The 23,319-nt window shown below is 36.9% G+C and overlaps 1 protein-coding gene across 2 annotated transcripts in view; it reads right to left on the bottom strand.

Moving 5' to 3' along the window:
- The window catches only part of LOC121320507 (serine/threonine-protein phosphatase 2A regulatory subunit B'' subunit beta-like), a 58,966-nt gene that overhangs the window by 15,584 nt on the left and 20,063 nt on the right, over window positions 1-23,319 (bottom strand). The window contains exons 1-4 of one of the 2 annotated variants that reach the window (XM_041258898.1): window positions 15,443-15,782; window positions 10,616-10,801; window positions 9,841-9,944; window positions 8,325-8,427 (exon numbers count right to left, since the gene is read on the bottom strand). In XM_041258898.1, the coding sequence (XP_041114832.1) occupies window positions 8,325-8,427; window positions 9,841-9,944; window positions 10,616-10,801; window positions 15,443-15,589 (540 nt within the window). In that variant the 5' untranslated portion in view covers window positions 15,590-15,782. Of the gene's footprint in view, window positions 1-8,324; window positions 8,428-9,840; window positions 9,945-10,615; window positions 10,802-15,442; window positions 15,783-23,319 lie in introns of those variants that run through there. The other variant, XM_041258897.1, reaches the window with a different exon arrangement.

Raw genomic sequence — 23,319 nt, 5'->3', positions numbered from 1 at the left:
AGGGGCAGGGGACGTGGTCCCTGTGTGTGTGCTATTTTACAGCAAGATTATATAATACGTAACATGTTAAAATAGAAAGATATCCCAGGAGTAAAGAATAAGTTGTGTAGGGCTTACTTTACCCCAGTGAATTAACTACAAAACAAAGGTTCAAGTTAAACATTGTTTTGTTTATTCCCAAAATAAATAGTACACAAAGTTGCCATTATCTTTTTCATTCTGAATCTCCTTGTAAATACATGTATTGTTTTGGTTATAGAACTGGTGAATTTCTGGGTGGATTTAATGAATGGTTTGTAAAGATGTATTGATGATTTGAAGGTAGTACTTTGTTGTTATGTGTTGTTTGGGATTACTTATGGGTGGAAATATTGTTGTATAGTTTAAGTGTGGTCTGGAAGAGGCAGTTTTAGCAGCTCGTCTCTGCCAGCCAGCTTGCTAGACTGCATGGTTGGCAGTCATTGATTATTGACAAAGTGACTGTCAACCATGCAGATATAAAAACCCTGTGCTCGCGCCACAGTTCTGACTGAGGTCTCAGCTGTCAGTCTCACGCGCATGTAGCAGAGCGAGACAATTGTATATGGAGTGGGGGAGCGGAGCGGTGTAGTTCCTTGAGCGGACATTTCCGGCCCGCTCCTTTACAGCACTGAGAAGAACTGAGCACGGTGTTATTTTTCATAAATATATGTTGGGCCATAGATTTTGGACAAAAAAGTTATATAAAAAAAAAAAAAAAGGTGACAAATACAGACGCAGTCACTTTACAGTATTTTCCATCATGCCTATCCATGGTATCCACTCATTTTCCAGTTTCAAACCACAATTAGGCACTTTTATGTTTTGCAGACTGAGAAATGCATTTTTTTTTTTAAAAAGAAGCTTTTATTTTTCTTTTATATTCAATGTGATTGACGTGGCACTTTATTAATTATGATTGATATATATGACTTATGTATCTACTATAGATGTTAATGAGAGCAAACTAAATACAAAAAAAAACACAACAAAGGAACCACAGACCTTTTCAAGAAAGCTGGGAGACATTGTATAAATGGATTTTATATTTTTAAATGCTGCAATAACAGTTGTGCTTGTGAAGCATCCACACTATAATTTGACAGAACAGGTGATTTATTTGCACTATGCAGAACCTTATTTTCTCATTGGTGCTTGAGCCCTGAAGCACTTACAGAATCGACCCCTGTGCACCTATTACCAGAGATTAAAGCCTGATTTTCAAACAATCTGATTATCGCTTACCAATACTGTATAGGTATAAGAAAAGTGTGTTTTTAAAAAAGTAATTTTGGCTTTCAATCACTTAAAATATGCTGAAGATAATGTAAACACCGATCTACAGACAGCGAGTTCCAAGCTTTAAACATGTTACTGTTTATAGATAAGAACTCAACTTTATTATGAATATTGTGTTATTATGTTTCAAGCAACATACTATGATAGTGTTCATTATGGTAATGTTTGTTTATTAGTTTTAAAATGTTTAATAAAACGTGACCTATTGTCTGACCTCGTTAGTACAACCGCCCCCCTTCGTTAATGAAATCTTCAGTCAGGGTCGTAACCAAGTATAAATCTTCACATTTTTGTAAAATTACTTTACACTTACTTCTAAAGATGCAACACGTTTCAGTAAATTAAAACGATACACTTCGCATCCCGTGCAGAGGGAGAACACAACCGTAAAACACCATTAACTGGGGTTGGCATTGCAAGGGAGACGAAGGAAGGTTTCACAGTTTCGATCGAGTGATTGTTTTCTAAGCGTTATTTGTGAATGCTTATTCACCATTGCTACACCCTGTTAGAAAATTGACTTTGTTGCATTTTTTAAAAAATTATTCATCAATTAATCATAAAATCACAATTTATAAGATGAAATACGCTACTATACCTTCTGGGTGCTGCCAATAAGGTCACAAGACTGCAATACTGTACGCCGATTGGCTCAATGGATATGTCGGATTTTGCTAAATTAGAAGCCTGAAAGAAATGATCATTTGAGTTGTACTTAACGTGTATATCGTGTTTTGATGACAAAGGGCATTGAACATCAGAAAGTAGGCACTGTGAAATGAATGATCCTGCTTTTAGCTCATTTTTGTTGCAAATGGCATATATTGCGTTCTGCATCTAAACTCTTCATATATATTGTGAGAAGGCAGGGATGGGGTTAAAGAATTCCCTGCCAAAACATGTGCAAATGCACGTTATTTGTTAATTATTATCTGCATCTGGTCGCTATTAAAAACTAGAACTAGGTGCTGGGTTTAAAACTGGTGTAGTCAGTCTACCTGGGGCTGCTGCAGAGTGAAGAGCCCGATTGTAAGTGTGTGCAATTGTAAAAAAAGGTAGTGAAACCTTTCGTGTCTCAAACTGTGTTTTTGTTTTATGACGGGAAAACAGCTTAGCTATCCAGTGTTAGTTAGGGCAGACCGTGTGTTTAGTTAGTGCTCCGAAAAGGAGCTAGATGTTTGTTTTGCTTCGTTTTTGTTTAGCTTTTGTGTTTATTTAAAAAAAAAAATAGCACGTCAGCGCTTCAATACATCATGTTTCTGTGTCCTTGGTATGCTTTTAAAGGGGCAACAAACTGCGGAGAGGAAGCTCCGGTTTACATTTGGTGGCAGCGTGTGTGGAAGCCCTTAAGGATATGAGAATTGATCGATAAGCTCAATAAAAACACAGCTGCTCAAGAGCAGCAAAACAGGAAGTGGAGGCAGGAACGAGGGCTGCCAAAACGGGAGCTGACGGAGCTGGAGCTGCTGCTCCAAAAGTGGGAGCAGTCTGGAGCAACCCGCTGGTTCCAGCCCCGACGGGAGAAGCACCGCTGTCTCCTGAGCCAGAGGAGGAGGGGGTGCTGTCTCCTGAGCAGAAGGAACTGTTTCCATCTTCGGAGCCATGGACTGCAATCAAGGGGGTGCAGCCTCCTGAGCCAGAGGAGGAGCCCTTGCCGTCTCCAGAGCTACCAGCAGAAGTCAAGGGGGAGGACGTCCCTCCACAACCACCATCCCTGCAAGCCAGTCCAGCGTTGCCAAGGGAGGTTCCCTGTCCTGGCAGTGTGGACACCGGGCCGGAATGCCCAGATCTCCCTCTCCTTGACCTAGCTCCCAGGTCGCAGCAAGGCTAGGCACAGTCGCTTGCCTGGTCCCTTGCTCCATCCCCCTTGAATCCCAGACGTCGCTAAACAAGGAGCAGACATCACTTGGGTTGCCTCTGCTGACTGTTCCGCTCCCCTTGCCTATTTGTTTGCTCTAACTGATATGGCAGAAATCGCTGCACAGGTCCACAGTCGCACGACCCTGCCTGCCAGTCCTGGCTCCCGGTCACCGGCCTGCGCTGTGGTCGCCCTGGACATGCCGTCTGGGTCCCTCCTCACCGGTCCTAGGTCCCTCCCTGGAAACGCCAGAGGGACCAACCCACCCTCAAGAACTTGAGGGTTGGGGGTTGTGTTTAGGGGTAGAGGTGGCCGTTAAATGGCTGGTCAGAGCTCCGCACTGAAGGGGGGTCATGTGGGAGAAGGCAGGGATGGGGTTAAAGAATTCCCTGCCAAAACATGTGCAAATGCACGTTATTTGTTAATTATTATCTGCACCTGGTTGTTATTAAAAAGTAGAACCAGGTGCAGGGTTTAAAACGGGTGCAGTCTACTCGGGGCTGCTGCAGAGTGAAGAGCCCGGTTGTAAGTGTGTGTAATCGTAAACAAGGTAGTGAAACCTTTCGTGTTTCAAACTGTGTTTTTGTTTTATGACGGGAAAACAGCTTAGCTGTCCCGTGTTAGTTAGGGCAGATCTTGTGTTTAGTTAGTGCTCCGAATAGGAGCTTGCTTTTTTTTTTTTTTTTGCTTCGTTTTTGTTTAATTTTGTGTGTTATTAAAAAATAGCGCGTCAGTGCTTCAAAACAACAAGTTTGTGTCCTGGGTCTGCTTTTAAAGGGGCAACGAACCGAGGAGAGGAAGCTCCAGTTTAAAAAAAAAATATATATCTATCCACCTATCCGTGTCTTATTATTTTATTTATTTATATTTATTTATTTATATTATTATATATATATATATATATATATATATATATATATATATATATATATATATATATATATATATATATATATATATATATTGTGGAGCTGCATTTGTGCCATATAAAAATGTGAAAAACATCATCTCTGTGTGTGTGAGTGTCCATCTGTCTGCGGTTATTGTTCTTATCCAGTTCTACAGTTATGCACCATACAGTGCTGTGAACACGGTTTATATTTTCTGCACTCTTAAGGATAGTTCATACACTAGTACAGGGTGGTCCGTCGACTCACTCAGTTGTGTTCCTGGGTTGCTTTGTGTCCCCAATGAGATAGTCGGATACAAATATGCCCTGGATAAAGCTAGTTTGATATGAATCATATGCCAAGTTTGAAATGTACACATTTTTTAGTACCAAACATTAATAATGAGAAAGCGTCTTTGAACTCAATTAGATAACTTCTCTGAACACTCTGTCAGCGTTTTTTTAATTTTTTAAAAAATGTCAAAGGTATGCAATAAGGACAATTAAATGGTATTCCTTTCTGAATGTACAATTGTGATGCTATGTTTTTTTTTTTTTTTTACAAACAATTACTCATTATACAGTTGTGTTTTTTTACTGGACCAATCTAGGTAAAGCAGCAGTGTGTTCCCTACCTGGGAGGGAACTCATGACCTTCCAGTCAAGAGCACAGTGCTGTAACCACTACTCCACATATGTTACAAGTGAAGAAGCACTAATGTCTCACATAACAATTTTTTAATTTTATTTGTTTTGTTTTTTTTCATTTTTTACATAACATACTTTTTCAAACAAGTTTTTCTGTACGAAGAAGTACCGATGTAGCAACACATGGGTATGTATAACCAGGGTTAGAAACTTTGAAATGTGCTATTCCTGATGTAAACTTATTAGTCCTTATGTGAAGTATCCAAGTTGGAATAAAAATATTAGGCTTACATTTTATTTTCCTAAAAAATAAACACGGTTTTAAATTGAGATTTTCTTTTTTTTTTTTTTTTTTTTTTTTTTTTTTTTTAACAAAGGCACCTTAGTAAACGCTCCCACAGATCAATCAATCACCTATTTGCATCTTGATACTTAGCGACTACTGTACTGTGTGCTGAGAAACTGACCCTGACACCACCTGACAGGATAACAGAGGAAAAATTCTCTCAGCTGGGTCACCTTGCTGATCACGAAGCTCCACCTGAAAATTACATTGATGACACAAATAATTTTTTTATTTTATTGTTCACTACATGTGTTGATGTTTACAAAAATGCTGGCTGGTTTGTGGAGTTGGGGGTTACAGTCTGTGAATGACTAAATAACTATGAATTATTACCTACAATAACTAATGTACTTACATGGTCTTCACTAAAGTCCCAATTTATGTTTCACTGTAGCCCTGAGTCACAGACATCAACTAGTTCTCATCAGATTTAATTTGCTTAGGGTGAGCGCAAGTTTCTAACCCTGTATAACGCTATATTGTTCGGAAGCCCGCAACTTACTCTTTTTATTTTCTGTCCAATAGTATTTTATAGCAATTTCAGGGGTAAACATAGAAATTTATTTTTTTCAAAATCTGGTACCTGGCTTGAACCTTCATTTTTACATCTGGGGATGAAGAGGTTAAAGTAATTAAATAATGAACTGATTTAACATTAAATTACACCAAAAATAAATATCGTAAAAAGTATTTTAAATACAGTAAAATAGATAAGTCCATCCATCAGGATTACAAAATCAGCTTATCTGTAGTCCAGCCTTGACAGGCTTCTTAAAAATAAAAATCATCTAAATGTTTGTTCGCTGGCTGATCGGTTTAACAAATGATGAGAACTAAATCAGCAACAGAAGCATGGATTTTATAAATCTTTCAACAAAGCCATGTTGTTTATTTAGTCAACCACTTTAAGCGTATATAAAAACAAAAGGCAAGCCGAAACACATTAAGAGGGTTTCACAGTACACCACATACTATTCTAGTTTTGTGGGGCTTTTATTTCAGTTGTAAAGTTCCTACATTAAAAATAGCCTAAATTAAATCTAGTTTTAGTTTCAGATAAATGCAATGCACCTTGTCCCTGGTGAAATTAAATAACAGAACACCACATAAATCATTCTGCTTATGAATCTACTGGGAAAGTCAGATCTGCTCCACAGCAATACTTATTTAATTTATCAAAACAGTCAAATCCATTGCCAGACCCACACAATACAAATTAAAAGCTAGATGCCAAAATGCATCTCTTCTGCAAACTACCTTGAACACATGCAGCCTGGTCTACTATACCCACTAGAATACAAATCTCTGTCCCCAGACAGCACACAACCAGCTAAGTGGGAGGTCAAAAAGATAAATTGCATTGGTTTCACATACAAATCAAAGCAGCTGAGAGAATTTAATAAAACAGTGGTTAGGCTACATCTCAGACAATTTCCGTGCTCCAGTGTTGAAACTGTACATTATTTCTTATTAAATATTCTCTTCAATTTACTACACCCACCCCTTGTTATATTGCCTCTCGCTATACTGCGGATTTGGATATATCACTGTCCTGGAGTTGGCTCCCCATTTTTACTGCCTAACTGCGTATGCCTTAGCTGCAATATACATAGACACTTAGAATTACTGTTCATTTTATTTTGTACTGCACACCACAAACAATATACAAAACAATTAAAAACAAATCTTTAATGTTGTACTGTTATCACATACACACGTATTGCACAATAACACAAAGCAAATTAAATATCAACTTGCTGAAGCGGTTTTTATTTTAGCCAATGAGGTGTTCACGTGTGTCAGCAGTGCATTAGCAAAAGCCACAAGGCAGTGATGTCAGCTCCCTAGCAACAAGCCTCCTATGTTGTGAATGGATTCTTTCAATGCAGTGGGTTTGTGTATTTGAGAAAGGAGAGGAAGACTTATGAAATTAATTGGAGACTGAATTTGATGAGAAGCAATTATCCTCTGTTGTATGAATTAAAATGGTGTGCTGATTTTTATATGAAAAATGATAAAAAAGCAAGTTGCGTAGAGGATTTATACCAGACCCTGACGCACCCAATAAAATGAGGGAGTGGTTATATAGTGTTTGTTATTAGCCTATTTGTTTTTCTATGGGTCTCTCGCTATATCGGGGCTCTGGATATAGCGGTTTTGTATTGGACCCCGACACCCACGATATATCGAGTGGGTGGTGTATTAGAATTAAGGAATTATGCAGGTATACACTAGTTCCTCCAATAGCCTCTAGTAAAACTATAATTCTCTCTATTGCACTGATGCTGTATCTTTGCACAGCTCTCAAAAGAGGAATTCCATGAATAACTAAAGTAACTAATGAAAAGGTTATAAACACCATTTTTAGCAATTGTTATATAAGATTCTATATATATATATATATATAAAAAAAAACTGTTAGAAGAATCAAACAATTGTTTGAATTTAAAATTAAACTTCCTATAATGTAGTGGTTCCCAACCTGTGGTCCGTAAGTAAACTCCAGGTGGTCCGCAAACAACTCCCAAAATAAAGTTACGCAGTTCTTGGAAAAACCCATTTCTACAGAATCACATGCTGTGCTACTACTATTACTAAGCAACACAACAAATAGCTTTAACCACGTGATGTATAATTATAACATATGTATGCAGCCTGCATGTTCCCCTTTATCTGTTTTCTTTTACAGTCTTACAGGTGTGTTTATAAATTAATATATATTAGAGCGTCTTTGTATTCGGGTGTTCTTTAAATGTACACTCAGCAAAGTTGGCGACTCAGTGAGTGCAATAAACCGAGTTAGAAGTGGATAGATTAATTTATAGATAGACAGATTAATAGGTTGCGGGGATCAGGACATTTACTGAATCCGAGGACGACCCAAGCCCCAGTGCATTATTCATCAGGGGGTTTTGCAAACACAACAGGAACTTTACCATCAGCAACTTTCAATGATCAAAATGACAACATTCCTTGCTGACCTGGAGATTCAAGCCTAGGAATCATATTAAGTTAGGTACATTATATACATACTTTACTTTCTACATGTACTTATACATATACACATAAAAATTAGTTTCAAAATGCTGTTGTGAAAAAATGCGTGGCAAGTGGTCCGTGGGAAAAATCCAAACAACAAGGTGGTCTCTACATTGAAAATGGTTGAGAACCTCTGCTATAATATATTTTATAATCTAATATGCATCCATTTTAAACAACTAAAAGTAAAACAGCAGTCTCAGAATTCAACTGAAGTGCAGTCATACCTGAAGGAATGGAATCAAGTCCTCTTGTTCTAGATAATTACAGCTTGGTTTGGCCAAAAGATGGACAAACTTTGCTACATCATCATGGCAGGTTTGTATTTTTCTGCAAAAAATAAAATAAAATAATGTAAATATGTAATAGTTCTCCCAGATATGATGTTCAGGTAGTGGACAAAAAAACGAAACACCAATGTAAAGTCACTTAATAGGGCGTTGGGCCACAACGTGCGTCCAGTATGCGCCGTGGCATAGAGTCTACCAGCCTCTGGAATTCTGCAGGACGGGATGCGGCACCATTCTTCCACGAGAAAGTCAGTCAACTCACGCCTGGTTGACGGAGGTAGAAAACGCTGTCTCAGGCGTCGTTCCAGATAATCCCATAAATGTTCGACTGGGTTCAGATCTGGTGACTGAGGAGACCATGACACATGGATAACATCAGTGTCATGCTCATCAAACCACTGGGCGACAACACGTGCTCTGTGGATGGGGGCATTGTCATCCTGGAAGACACCGCACCTGGCATGAAAGAAAATGCTGCAACATGGGGTGAAGATGATCACCCAGTACCATTAAGTAGCAATAAGCATTGACCTTGCCTTCTAAGACAATGAGTGCACCCAACCCATGCCAGGAAAATGCGCCCACAACATTACAGAACCACCAGAACCCTTCACTGTTGGAACCAAGCACGCAGGGCTGTCGAGTTCTTTAGGTTGGTGCCACACGTGCACTCGTTCATTTGTCGAATACATGGTGAAGGATAATTCATCTGACCATATCAATTTCACCACTGCTGATGACGTCTTTCCCTCGGAGATCCATGCCAACATCACCTTAGACACCGTTGCTTGTGAAACATCAGCAAGTTCAGCTGTCTTGGTCACTGAAGCTCCTGCCAAACGTGTCCCAACAATAACCCCTCTTTTCAAAGTCACCAAGGTCTCCTCTTGCAGGCATAGTAGCCATAATTATAGGCAACCAGGCCTGTCCAGCATTTTTATACATGACTAAGCATGTTGGGATGTTATTTGTTTAACTAACGCATGAGCCACACCTGTGTGGAAGACCTTGCTTTCAATATACTTGATGTCACTCATTTACCCAGGTGTTTCAATTTTTTGTCCACTACCTATACATATAATAGATCATATATTTTCATACTAGCTACAGATAAGTACAACTACGTACTTAATAGAATCTCAATGGTTTTACTTTTAATGTATATATTTTACAAAACTTAAAAGTAAAATACAAATATAAAGGCACCAAAGACTATGTAGAAGGTATTTTTAAGGCACATTTCAGGGTTGTACTGGTAATGGAAAATACAAATCTAGTTCAATGCAGAAAGAACTAAAAGAGGCAGTAACTCTTAATTCCAAAGCTGAAGCTCGAGGGGAACTTGTTCTTTACACAATTGAAACAAATATGCTTCATAGAACTCGACATGTTAAAACGTAACTGTATTTTTGGTCCCACTACAAAAAAACCCACCCTTGAAATACTGTCTTACTTTCTCCACATTGCAATGAATTTGTGAACCGACACAAATCCTGTTCTGTCCCCACCAGCGGCATAGAACAATGGAGCTTTCCAGTAGAGTGGGCACTCGCAGGCCTAAGAGACAAAAACTGTGCATTAAAAATACGCTTTTCTCTTGATCAGCTAAGGCTACTGATTCACATGATAGACACAGCCAGGTCTCGTAGCAAACAACCAAATATGAGGTCAGTGTTCTCCACAGGTTGTGAAGTGTAACCAGACAATTGTCCACTTTCATTCTTTGTTGCATTTTATTCAGTATACAGGACAATCCATTAAGTTGTCCAGACAATGTTGTGTCGTCATCGTCCCCCCTGCCCCCGACACACCCTGTGTTGACAGCAAGATATGCTTGAATTAATCTCATTCTAATCATATTACTGCATCTTTCTCATTTTTAAGTCATTATATAGTCATTATTTCACCAATTTTGACCATGTTTGCTGTTTTGGTTTTAAAATCAGCAATGTATTATTTCCAGGTGGGAGTGCAAAGGCCAATGTAGCTCTCCCTGTGGGCCCTCAAACCAAAATTGTCAACTCACAACCTATAACACAGGTTATATATTTGGGACAGGTAAATGCAGTGGGACGCAAGTCAAACAAAAGTACCATTTCACATTGTAAAGTGAATTACTTTGTCATACCTGCTACAGTATATCTGCTAACAGGCCAATACATTTAGCTTGTAGCTTAGAAAACTACTTGCAACGTTTGACTTTTGAATCTATTTTAGTGCATACTCACTTTGGCTACCTTCCCCATGTCTTCCAGAGTAGCCCTTTCATTTGGGAATTGTGAAAAAGTTTTCTCTATCCTGGAAATTAGAGCGTCAATGTTGATATTTGGTTTAGGCCGTCCTCGAGGGAAGTAAAATTTTGGAATGCTTTCACTTAGTGCTGGTGTTAAGGGTTCCTCTTTCTTTACTTGAGCCTGTAAAAAAAAAAAAAAAACAACACTTCAGTACCATTGGACTTAACAAAAATCTTGTGAATTATTAAAATGTATATTATTTTACTGGAAACTTAGTCACAAGTTTTGGATACAGTATCCTTATCCACTGTACATCATATTTAGCTTTTCAAATACAGTACATGTAATAGAATCATTCAGACAAAAAACTACCAGCATGTGCACTCTGCATGTTGGAGATATTTATTTTAAAATCTTTGCACCCAAGTTCCGTTATTTGAGTCATGCGTACCCTCTGTAGGTGTACTGGTAGCCAATATCCAGACAACAATTAGCTACCACATTACCAGAGTAACAGCTTAGCACAATCTCTGCTAAATCTCTGCTGGTTTACCATCTCAATGTATCAATTATTTGGCTGTATAATTATCATGTAAAAATAGCATACAGCAGAATGCTGCTTCAATACCTTTTACCCATTTTGCTAAACAGCTAGGGATAAATAATAAAATAATAATAACAATAATAATAATAATTCAGGGGGATCACATCCCAAAGCATTGCTTGATATGCTACACTTGATTAAATCTAGGTCATTTGAAGATCAAGTAGCAAAACGATTTAGCACTCTGAAATAAACAATGATTCCCAAATTAAAAGGAAACTTAGACTTATGACAAGTCCAAGATTTTCTGATGATCAAAACTTCTCTCTTGGGACATACCACGAATATGTTGGGCTTGCCAACAGTGATGACTTGTGAGCACTGGCCCTGTCACTTTAAATTTGCAAGTAAAAAACTAAAATAATATTTATTAATATGATGCAAATGACACCAATACAAGACTTTCAGTTTGTGTCTAGACTGCAGCAATTCAATTTGTAACTAGTGTTTTTATCGTTGCTTTGTGAATGTTACTGTACTTCAGAATACTTTAACATGCTGCTCTGTATATATGGCTATTGTAATGAAATGAAAGAAACCACAATATGGCAGTCAGGCTGAAGGTTAATCGAACATTTTGCCTGTATTTATATAGAGGTATGGCCAAAAGATTTGCATCACCCTATAGAATTAACTAATTTTGCTTCATAATGTGAATGAAACCTGCTAAATAATATTACGTTAACATACTAAATTACATACCGCTTTGTAGTTTGATATACCTAAGAAAAACCAGCCAATGGAAAAATGAGCCATTTCGAAATCTAAAATGAAATACTGTACTACTAGTATGGCTTCCAGTAGACACTTGCGATATAATTTTGTAGTTTCTTTGATTACATGGTTAAATAAAATATGTAAATGATGTTTATATACGGTATATATAATTAATATATCATTTTTTTTAAATTCTAAAATTCTAGGTGATGCTAAACTTAGCTGTTGTCCTGAAACATGACTTATTTATTTTAAATGGTATCGGAGATATATGTTGTTGTTAAAGTGCAGTACCGAATTTCCAACAGATGCGACTGTAAAAAGGTACAAACAATACCCAATGCTAATATTCACGGATTCAGGATAACACACATTTTTAAATCAATTACAGGTCTAAAACCAGCAGTTGGAGAATTGCTGCTTCAATTCTGGTATGGGATCAATAGGTCATAAAAACAAGTTGGATATAACTTGTTTGAATGCCACGGGCCACAGGCATTTAAAGGAGGATTACATCTGCCATCCAACTCAGTAAAGTAGACAGTCGCTAACAGTCCCACATTAAAATCTGCAACACCATCTCAAACATACTGTCAAAATTGGCCTGAGTTATACAGCCACCTGGACAGCAAAATGTCAAGTCTCTAAACATGGCAGAAATGATGGAACAAGCTTTTTTTTTTTTTTTTTTTTTTTTTTTTTAATTATTATGAGCAGCAGGGGATTCGTCACAGAGCTGTAGACAGCAAGGAATTAAAATCGGCTGAAAAGATCACAGCCAACTTGTAAAAACCCAGAAAAGGAGAAAAACTAAATGTTAATTTTAACATACGTGTAGAATATCATAAAGTGTGTATCGAGGTACTATAATTTCATATTCAACTGTAGACAGAACTCAAACTCATAAAAACCTGTGGTCCTGCTGGTACAATACAGCTTATTGTCTCCTAATAACCACCCATAAAATGTTCTTGTCTAGAAACAGTGAGAGGACTACAATTACTGTAGTCAGGAGGCCTCCAGAGGGCCTTTGGTTATTGAAGTATCAAGTTTCTTATCGGACAAGGAAAACTATGTTTATTTGTGAGCCTCTACAGTAACAAGTACAAAAGCTACTGATGGTTTTATGCCGATGTCTTGGAAGGGACATGAGCACTCTTAATAAGCAACAAAACCATGAGTATGCCTTACATTTTACAGAATATAATGCCAATCATCCCTTTAAACAACACAGGACTGTATTTACATGTGTTAAACTGACGGCCAATAATTGCCATGTGTTCATCTGCACTATGAAACCAGTGTGTAAAACTCAATCTAGTCAAAAAATTCAGACATGTTAACACATAACCCTTTAAGGACCGTGACACACGATCACACTGAAGTTTCATCCTGGGCCTTGGTTCGGGTAAATATGATTAAAAAAAACACACTTAATTTATTTCTTTTACTTACTAGGCCACCATACTTTGCAGTATAGCTTGTTAACACATATCACTGGATAGGGGAGAAAATGAATTTCACTGCCTGCTTGTTTTTTTTGTTTTCTTCGTGTGACATCCCTGAGATGAACATTTCATTTTTAATGGGTCAGAGACATTTTCAAGCACCACAGAGAAACTAAACATCACAGGAACTTGTTTATATATAAAATAAATAAATAAATACATAATATAAAAAAATAAAAAGGGGGGGGGGGAGACGACACTGTAAATCTGACGTATTTGACTTAATTATATTAGAACATTTATTCTGTCATGTGTTTTAATATATACTTTTTCTTTTTTTTTTTTTTTTTTTTTTTTACAACAAAATACATAATCGAGAAATGAGCAGATATAAGCAGATACTGTTTGAAGAAGTAAATTGATAGTTTTTTCCTTATTACCTATAATGGAATGAAGAACTATTTTATATATATATATTTTATATATTATATATATATATATATATATATATATATATATATATATATATATATATAAAATCAAGAGCAGTGTCCATTATTGCTTACAAAGACCCTGAGAATAAACTGCAATCACTCAGGTGAAACAATGTCTTCATTTGCCCAGACATCAGTATTTTCAAGAAAACTTTTAGGAAGTATTGAAAGGTCCCTCGGGTCATAGAATAATTTTTATTTGTGTATGTCTAAGCAGAATGCATAATAAAAATATGGTTTCTGAAGTACTTTATAATGTTCCCCAGAGTGCTCTGGAAAAGGACACCAGTTGCAAGATTCTACTGTAAAAAATAGATTTTTTTTGTGAATGCCTCTAGCCAAAACTACAGCCAAAAAATAAAAACTTGGTCCTGAGGAAGCATCATACTGAAAAATGCTTGGCCCTTAAAGGGTTTATGTATTTATTTATTTTAATGCTGCAATGTATAACAGAAAACCCATCACCTAATAATATTCAATTATTAACATCAAAAAATATGTACAGTATTCCATACAGTGCTACCTTAAAACAAAAAACATGTAGAGCATCAGTCAATGAGAAGCTAGTAACCTTGGGCAATCAGCAGAAAAAAAAAAAAAAACCGCCCTGTTGACATTATACCCTACTGTAGGTCTTAATCTTAACTGACTTGTTCTGTTTACAAAGTTTGCATTGAAAACCAACATTTTTGCTAGCGAGACATTTCCCTTCTGATAGAAGAAATTTAGAAAAAAATATGTTACTGCAGTACATTTACACAGCATAGTAGAGTTCATCTTCATACAACCAACATCTCCATAAAGGACATCAGATTATCTACACATATCTTGTCCCAGTAATGGTTGTGGGACTATTAAAGTCTCTCTATAGGTCATAGTAAAGATACGAAGAAGTTGTGATTTTCAGAACATTTTATAAAGCAAATTTATTTTACCTGCCAGATGTGCACCAAATTAACTTGTGCCTGGTACTGTACAAGTAAACTTATTTTGTGAATACAAACATTACATGGAAAATTTAAACTTTGCAGTATAGGCTACATTGTTACTGTATGTGCTAAAGTCTGTCACGAGTGTAAAATCAAAACGTTTATTTTTCCATCCACACTGCCCTGCAATGATCAGCATATCGTACTTTGTGCATAACTATAACAGATGCCTTGCTCAATTAGTCTCTTACATGTCTATAAAAGGGAAGCCACTCTCCTACAATGGATTCATTCCCCACCCCTCTTTGAAGCCCTTTTCAAAGTAAAACATTAAAACTTTGTTCTGGACAACTGTAGAGACAGCTAAAATACACTTACCCTTTGCTTAATGCCATTTAAACAAGAACATTTTCTCCTACTGAAGTTATGTACATTTTTATTTTATTTTATTTATTTATTTATTTTTAAATTAACTTTAAAAATTATTGCAAACCTAAAACCAAAATAATACTGTTGAGTAACACACCAAAAAAAAAAAAATCCTGTAAGGGCATTACATTTTTTAGAAAGCCTTTTTCTTGCCATTCACACTCTTGACAGCACCCATATAAACTGAGAATAGTGACAACCTGAACTTGCTGGAAAGCCTTCAGTCTCTTCTTGAATCGGGAAGGCAAAACAAAATCACATCCTCGAGCCAACAGTGCAAGCTCCTTCCTGAGATCTGGATCTTGTCGTAGTGAAATGTCCTTCACCCTTATAATGTCCGATTTCATTGTGCCTCCAAAGACAAGCACATACACACTGAAAGCTGCCCTGAAGTTCCAGTAAACCCACTGTGTAATCTCTGGTATCTGCAAAACAGCCAAGCTTCTATTTCTTTTATCAAGCTTTAGCCACTTAACTCGAAGCGGCAGCTGTGCTTTTTAGTCCTGTGATATTCTGAGCGCCAGCTCAGATTCAGCCTGTTGTTCCATACAACGAACACAAGTTGGCTGAAATCAGAAAGCCCTATGCTGAAAAGTCACTTGGGAGATAGGGGAGGGGGAAGCTGCCCTTTCCAGTTTGCATTCCACAGTCCGCATAGAAGTGTATGTAAAGAAATAAACCTGTTGTTTGGAAGCCAGCAGATACAAGATACCTATTCCTGGGATCCAGCAGAATGCCAAGAATACAGAGGGTCCCCACTTTGGTGGCTTTTTTTTTTTTTGGCAGACCCCCCCCCCCCCCCCCCCCCCCCCCCTGATTTGACTGAAGTATCCAGCTGGGGGTCAAAGGTTTATTGCGGTTCACTGAAAGGTCTGCTAACTTTTTGCATCAGCGATCAATTGTGTTTGATTTTTTAAAACATTAAAAATATATATAACTGAACCACAGTGGCAGCAAACCCTGATGAATTTCCCAGGTTAATATAAATCCATTAAGTACTCACTTCTGTGTGTAAGAAAGCTGAAAGTAACAGACAACAGCATCTGTCAAAGGTTTCTTATTTATTTTTAAGTGGGGAATGACTGCATCATACTATATTGCAAGACAAAGGTAGTGTCACCAATGGAAGAAAAAAGGAAGTTTACAAAATTACACATGCCCTTTCAAGTAGTGTTACTACAGCTAACTACCCTTTTATAAACATTGGTATACATCAATATGAATACCTTAAGAGAAGTATTGAAAGAATGCTGACCAAATCAGTCTTACATTATTAGCATTTGTTTACTTTTTGGGGAACCTAGGAAACAAAATCTAATACTACACAAAGCAATCCCTCCTAGGATGGACTATAGTATTTCTGAGCTTTACTTAGCTGAAAGCTGTCTATTGCTGCATTATACTGTTCAGCTTTCAACTGACCTGAAACATGTTATTTATTGCCAATAATTTTATATACAATTAAACAGAGGAACTTTTAAAAAGTGTAATTTAAGTGTGTGTGTAAATCTTTAAGCCATATTACTGTTAATAAGCACGGTTGTCTTAAAATATAGGTCTACACTATTAACATACAATAGAAAAATATATATGGGTTATTCCAGCTCAAGTGGATTATATTTTCCTCCATTAGTGGTTGATGATTTAAAAATAAAAATAAATAAATAAAAAAGCCACACCATGCGGTGGAGTAAAGCGTTCCAAAGTAGATGTGGTGTGTATGCCAACGTAGAACTGTACAACTCCTTCCCCACATAGAGATTGGACTGTTAAATATAAAACAGAAAATAATTGATTGCATAAGTATTCACCCCCTTTGCTATGACACAACTAAATAAGCTCTGGTGCAACAAATTGTCTTTAGAAGTCACATAATTAGTTGAATAAAGTCCACCTGTGTGCAATTAAGGTGTTTCACATGATTTCAGGTTAAATACACCCATCTCTGGGAGGACCCACAGTTGGTTAGTATATTTCCTAACAAAAACTACATCATGAAGACGAAGGAACATTCAAAGCAAATCCGGAATAAGGTTCTTCAAAAGCACCAATCAGGGGTAGGATATAAGAACATTTCCAAGGCACTGAATATCCCCCGGAGCACAGTAAAGTCCATTATTAAGAAATGGAGAGAATATGGCACAACTGTGAATCTGTCTAGAACAAGCCGTCCTCAAAAACCGAGTATCCGGGCGAGAAGGGCACTAGTCAGGGAGGCCACCAAGAGGCCTATGGCAACTCTAAAGGAGTTACAGTCTTCCATGGCTGAGCTGGGAGACACTGTCCATACGGCAACAACAGCCCGGGTGCTTCACAAAACTGGCCTTTATGTTGTGAAGATAGAGGGCAAAGTGGATGCAGCAAAGTACAGAGAAATCCTGGAGGAAAACCTGCTGAAGTCTACAAGAGACCTGGGACTTGGGAGAAGATTCATCTTCCAGCAGGACAATGACCCCGAACATACAGCCAAAGCCACACTGGAGTGGCTTAAAAAACACAAAAAGGTCAATGTCCTGGAGTGGCCCAGTCAAACCCCAGACCTCAAACCAATTCAGAATATGTGGAAAGAGTTGAAAATTGCTGTTCACCAAAGGTCCCCACCCAACTTGACGGAGCTTGAGCAATTTTGCAAAGAAGAATGGACAAAAATTGCAGTGTCAAGATGTGCAAAGCTGGTAGAAACTTATCCAAATACTCATGGCTGTAATTGCTGCCAAAGGTGCCTCTACCAAACACTGACTCAAGGGGGTGAATACTTATGCCATCAATTATTTCACTTTGACATTATGGACTTTTTTATGTTGATCAGTGGCAAAAACTCCTAATTAAATCCATTTTGATTCCATGTTGTAAACACAATAAAATGTGGAAAAGTCCAAGGAGGGGGGGGGGGGGGGGGGGGGGGGGGGGGGGGGTGTGAATACTTTTAAGAGCCACTGTAAATGGCAAATCTTGAGGTATTCTAATAAATGTCAACACTACTGTATTTCTTTTGCACACTGTGCATAAACCATATTTATTTTGATTATTGGGCAACATTTTTAGCCCAATATATTGTTACAGTTAATTTGTATTAAAAATACCGACATGGTCGACATCTATGAATGCATCTACATTTAAACCGTTATGGATAGAATCAGTGTTCTATAAAAATACAGCATATGACTTGTTAAATGTACAATTGCATTTTTAGTAATAATTAACTATTTAACCAACCCACATGTCTGTAGTCACACTTTACATGGTGAACATGATCACTGTATTGATTAACCAATGTTTTATTTTACACTTCAAGCCTCCTGCATGACAAGGGGTTTTGAACAGAACGGGTTTTGACATACCCCTGGGGGTAGTTGTAAGGGTCACAGGGGCAGGACAACTCAGAAATGCAAAAGTAAAAATTTAAGTAAGAGACAATAATGAGCTTACTTTTATTTTTTTGAATGGTATTATATATGATCTCTAAACCACTGTGCATAAACATAACATTTTTGTTTAGCAGCTCAAAAGGTTAGTATAGTACAGTATAGTTTCAAAATGATCATCCACCTTTACAAATGCAGGATTTCGATTGTGTAGATTTCCACTCCTGTTAGGGTGGGTGACGCAGGCATCTGCCGACTGAGTGCTCTGTGCTGCTCATGAACTTTGCAGTTTTCAATTTGTAATTGAATATTAAATCAGTAAAGCACAATCTTTCTGCATTTAAGGAGTGTAAATGATCTGAGAAACAGAAATAATCACAATACTCACACTTTGACGGTTTTTGTTTTAATTTATTAGGCGTGGCTGCATTTTAGTAACAGCAAAAGTGGCTAGTTGAATGGTTTTCAGTGTTTGATAAAGTACATCTAGATCATGTGGATCATTTCTTGAATAACAGGTGGATACATTTCTTATTTGCAAAAGAAAAACAAAGGAAGAAAACAAAAGAGTCTACAGAAAGTGCAGTGAGAGAAATTTAGAGTGCCTTTGGATAATTTTTATGCTGGCTTTAGTTGAAGTTTATCATTGTTAGTTATTATAGTTTTATCATGAGGTTAACATTTTTTATGTTGTAAACATTCTAAACGGCACACAATTATGCTGAGATGGTAAGTAATACGTAAATAGTACTTTGGATTATTTATATTATCTTTGGTGAAAAGAAAGCAAACACATGTATTTCTGAAGAGATTCTTAAATACTGTCTTTTGATTCTGTGTATCTAAAGACTTATAATTCAAAGTTTTAAGAATTAGGCTATCTGTTTGATATTCTGTCCTAAACCAGCTGTTTGTCATTCCCAAACTGTTCTGATAAATTAAATAAACGGGGGAATTCCATTCATTAATCAGATTATTATGACTTTTATTACAACTGTGGTACCATTTTTAGTAGAGTGAAAACTGTAAAGCTAAAACCTCCAGACAGAAACAACCACTTAATGTACATGTCTATTGTACTGCAAGAGATTGAGACTCCTTAGACAAGCATTTTATCATTTATAAAATAAATAGTAGTTCCTTGATTGTCAAAAGTTGGCACTAAGCTGTAAATCAAAATATGACAGATTAACTGTGGAGAACTAGAAGAGATCATACAGTGCAATCACCAGAACAATCTTATAAATCCTTCATCCGCTTGCATAACATCCTGTTGGGTATTATTATTATTATTTAATCATTTAGCAGACACTTTTATCCAAAGTAACTTAGAGACTTGTGGGTGAACTATGCATCTTAACTGCTGCTGCAGAATCACTTACTATAGGACCTCAGTTTTACATCTCATCTGAAGGTATATTACCCAGTCAGCTAAAAGTAGGATTCATTATGAAGCAATTAGCTTTTAAATTGTACGACTTTCTGCTACAGCACTTTAACTGTATTCCATCAAAAGATTATAAAAATAATGCGCTATATTTTTTATGCATACTGTAATGGCAGTACTAGTTCAGTACATACACCAAGTGACAGTCTACGTCCTGGAATGATATAAAAATTCAGGACAGATTTTTACCAAGCAGAGGTCTCGTACCAATCTCACTAAGATGTAACCAGAGGACAACCTGGAGTAGACTCAATCCTTCCTGCTTCTTGAAATATGTATACATTTTAATATTCTGCTTTAAAGTATTTATGAGGATTATTGAATATAATTTTGTATTAAACTTTAAATATGTACGCAAACCAGAGATAGCAGCTTAAGACTCTTTTACAGCTTAAGACCAAAAGCTGTACATTACTATAGCTAAGCTTTTTAGAAGGATAATTACACAAACAAAAATAAGCACTTGAACAAGCAAACAATTTTGTAGGCTTCCTAATGTACAGTATGTAGACATGAGCTTTTTTAAAACAGCGCTTATTAAATGGCAACAAGTAAATAACTGGGTCCAAACAACAGGGAAGTCCTGATATAAGCACGACTAGGAAAAAGTAGAAGCCCTGGTACTAATTTTCTTTATTACGTCAAATTAATAGGATACATAAATATATACATATAGAACTGCATTTAAAAAGAATAAAAAAAATAAAAAAAACACAACATGTTGGTGAAAGGCATTTAAAACTACAAAGAAAAACGCACAAAACCTGTAGAAAACTAAGCAAAATATCTGGTGATTAAAGTTCCTATGTCTATGGTCCGTAATGATATTAAATAAAATAAGGAGTTTCTTAAAAACAAAAATAACACTCCAATAGTATCTAATTTGTTTCATTAGTTCATATTATGGGGGCTCTATCCCTCCTGTTGACAACTGAACATGCTAAACCGAGTGTGAGGAAGTTGTCCACAACAACTAAACATTCAATAATGTAATGTGAATTTAGAAACATACACAAACTATAAATTGCAGTACAATATACTGCAGTACATCTTTATCCCAATTGATCATTAGGAAATTACAGTATGCGTCTAAAAAAATAATTCACAGTATGCATACAGATAAAAGCCATGGAGTGTAAACACACATTGCTGCAGGGCAAAAGCCCTGCTGATGTAAATAGCGTGCGATAGAATTTAAGGTTGGCAGGGATGGGGTTAAATCTATCTCTGCCAGGAATCACAGGTGTGGCCATTCCCCAATTAGTTCTGCTCTGGGTCACAAGGGGCACTATGTCACTTGCAACACCACAGCCCAGGCTGGCTACCTTCAAATCTTTAATGCAGGGGAGATACTTAAACACAGTAGATTGCAGTTGCATCCTTGATATTAAAATGTTAAGTTTTAGTTTTCTGATTCGAATGTGCTTGTTGACTTTGTTATCAACACACTGAAGGCCTAATTCTTGTCGAGCAGAACTTTGTTAAGGTTTGCATTTTAAAGAAAAATCTAGCTCTTAAGATGGCAATTTGATTATACTTACTTTCCGCATAGACAGTAAAAGCCAGTGGTACTCAACTCTGGCCCTTGAGATCCAACCCAGTCCACATGTTTACTCCAAGCATGTTCTAATGTACTTAATTGAAGCTGTTAAGTGGCAATTAACTAATTTAGGACCTGCTTGGAATAAACACCAGGACTGGAACCGATCTCAAGGGCCAGAGTTGAGTACCACTGGTATAAGCCATCATCTAAGGCTGTATCTGGTGCGAGGTGCTATGGTTTCTACAGAAAACGTGTGGTTGCCAAGACCATCAACGTTGGAACACAAATTAATGGTCAGTGACTAACAAACTTAATTTACAGCACAAACAAAACACCCAAGATTGGATTATTCACATAACATAACATATTTAAACCATTATCTTTAACTTCAATATCAGATATAGAACATTTAAAAATGGATAGAGCAGAACAAATACTACAAAAATAGTTGGTTATCAAAAGATTATATTAAAATGTTTTTTCAACCCACATTTAAAAATTAACTATAACTTAAACCAGAGAGTGAACCCAAACTAAATGATATCCCCTTTTTCTTCTCCTCAAATTAGTTTAACCATTGCAGAATGCAGTTTTAGTTTATGCATGGACCCTTGTTGTTTGAGCTAGTTTCAATTACTGACATGATGTTTTCCGTATTACAGATCTGTTGTGACCTGTCTGTTAGAAGTAGACTGGTGGAGAGACCACTTCTTTGATCTTCCCACTCTTATATTAGTAACCACTGTATGTAAGCCAGAAGTTTAAAAATATCACACAGGCAGGACTTTCTAAACACTTTGCTAGCTGTATTCTGCCTAGTTAAATCCAGAGCAAGAGAATGAGGGCTATCTTTATCAGTGTCTTGTGTCAAAGTTAGACCAGCTGTCCAAAGCTGCATCAGTATGACGTTAACTGAATGTTTAACTAATCCTTTCAAGAATGTGTTTGTATTCTGGAATGTCACTTGCTTTCTTAAAATAGATTACTACTATATGCAGGACCAGAACTACTTTAATACACACTGACATACTGTGGGCATATGCCTTTTTCGTCAATTGCAAATACAAAATGTACAACAGCTGTTAATTTACAGTATGGGCACAGCTCACAAAAACAGTCTAGAAAGACAAAGCGCATTTGTCAGCACTCAACAATAGCCTTTGCCCAACATAAAAATATCACAACAATGTCAAACTGTAGCAGTAGATGTTTGATGGCATTAATGGTGTTGGCCTATTTGTTGAAGTACTTGCCAGACACTACTGTGAACAGACAGAGAGAGAGAGATAATTTACTGTTATGTACAGTAGGACTACAGTACAGGTCTGACTAATTAAACCCTTAACTATTTGTAAAGTTCTTCCTGCTATATAAGATATATCAGAGCCTGTGACACAGTCATGACCCACCTGAGAGCGCAAAAGCACAGCGGTAAAAGACATCAACTTTTCCTTCAAACCTGCTGCAATCATGGTTAATGGTTAAATTTCTATTTCAGGGAACCAGGGTTATGACAGTAACCTAATGTTCCCTTTCAAGTACGAAATGTAACCATTACCATTACTGGAATGCTACAAGGCTAAGCCGAAAGGCTGCGTTGTGTGATACCATACGGAACCCCAGTGACAAGTAGCTAGGGCTAATAAATTGAGGGAGAAATTCACCACTATGTCTGTGCTATAAAGGTCGATTGAGAAGCCGTCCTTAACATTAGTTCCAAAA

This window comes from Polyodon spathula, chromosome 9, assembly GCF_017654505.1.
Source record: "Polyodon spathula isolate WHYD16114869_AA chromosome 9, ASM1765450v1, whole genome shotgun sequence".
Lineage (NCBI taxonomy): Eukaryota > Metazoa > Chordata > Actinopteri > Acipenseriformes > Polyodontidae > Polyodon > Polyodon spathula.
Note: the sequence above shows the minus strand (reverse complement) of the source record. Positions and strands in the feature narration are given on the sequence as shown.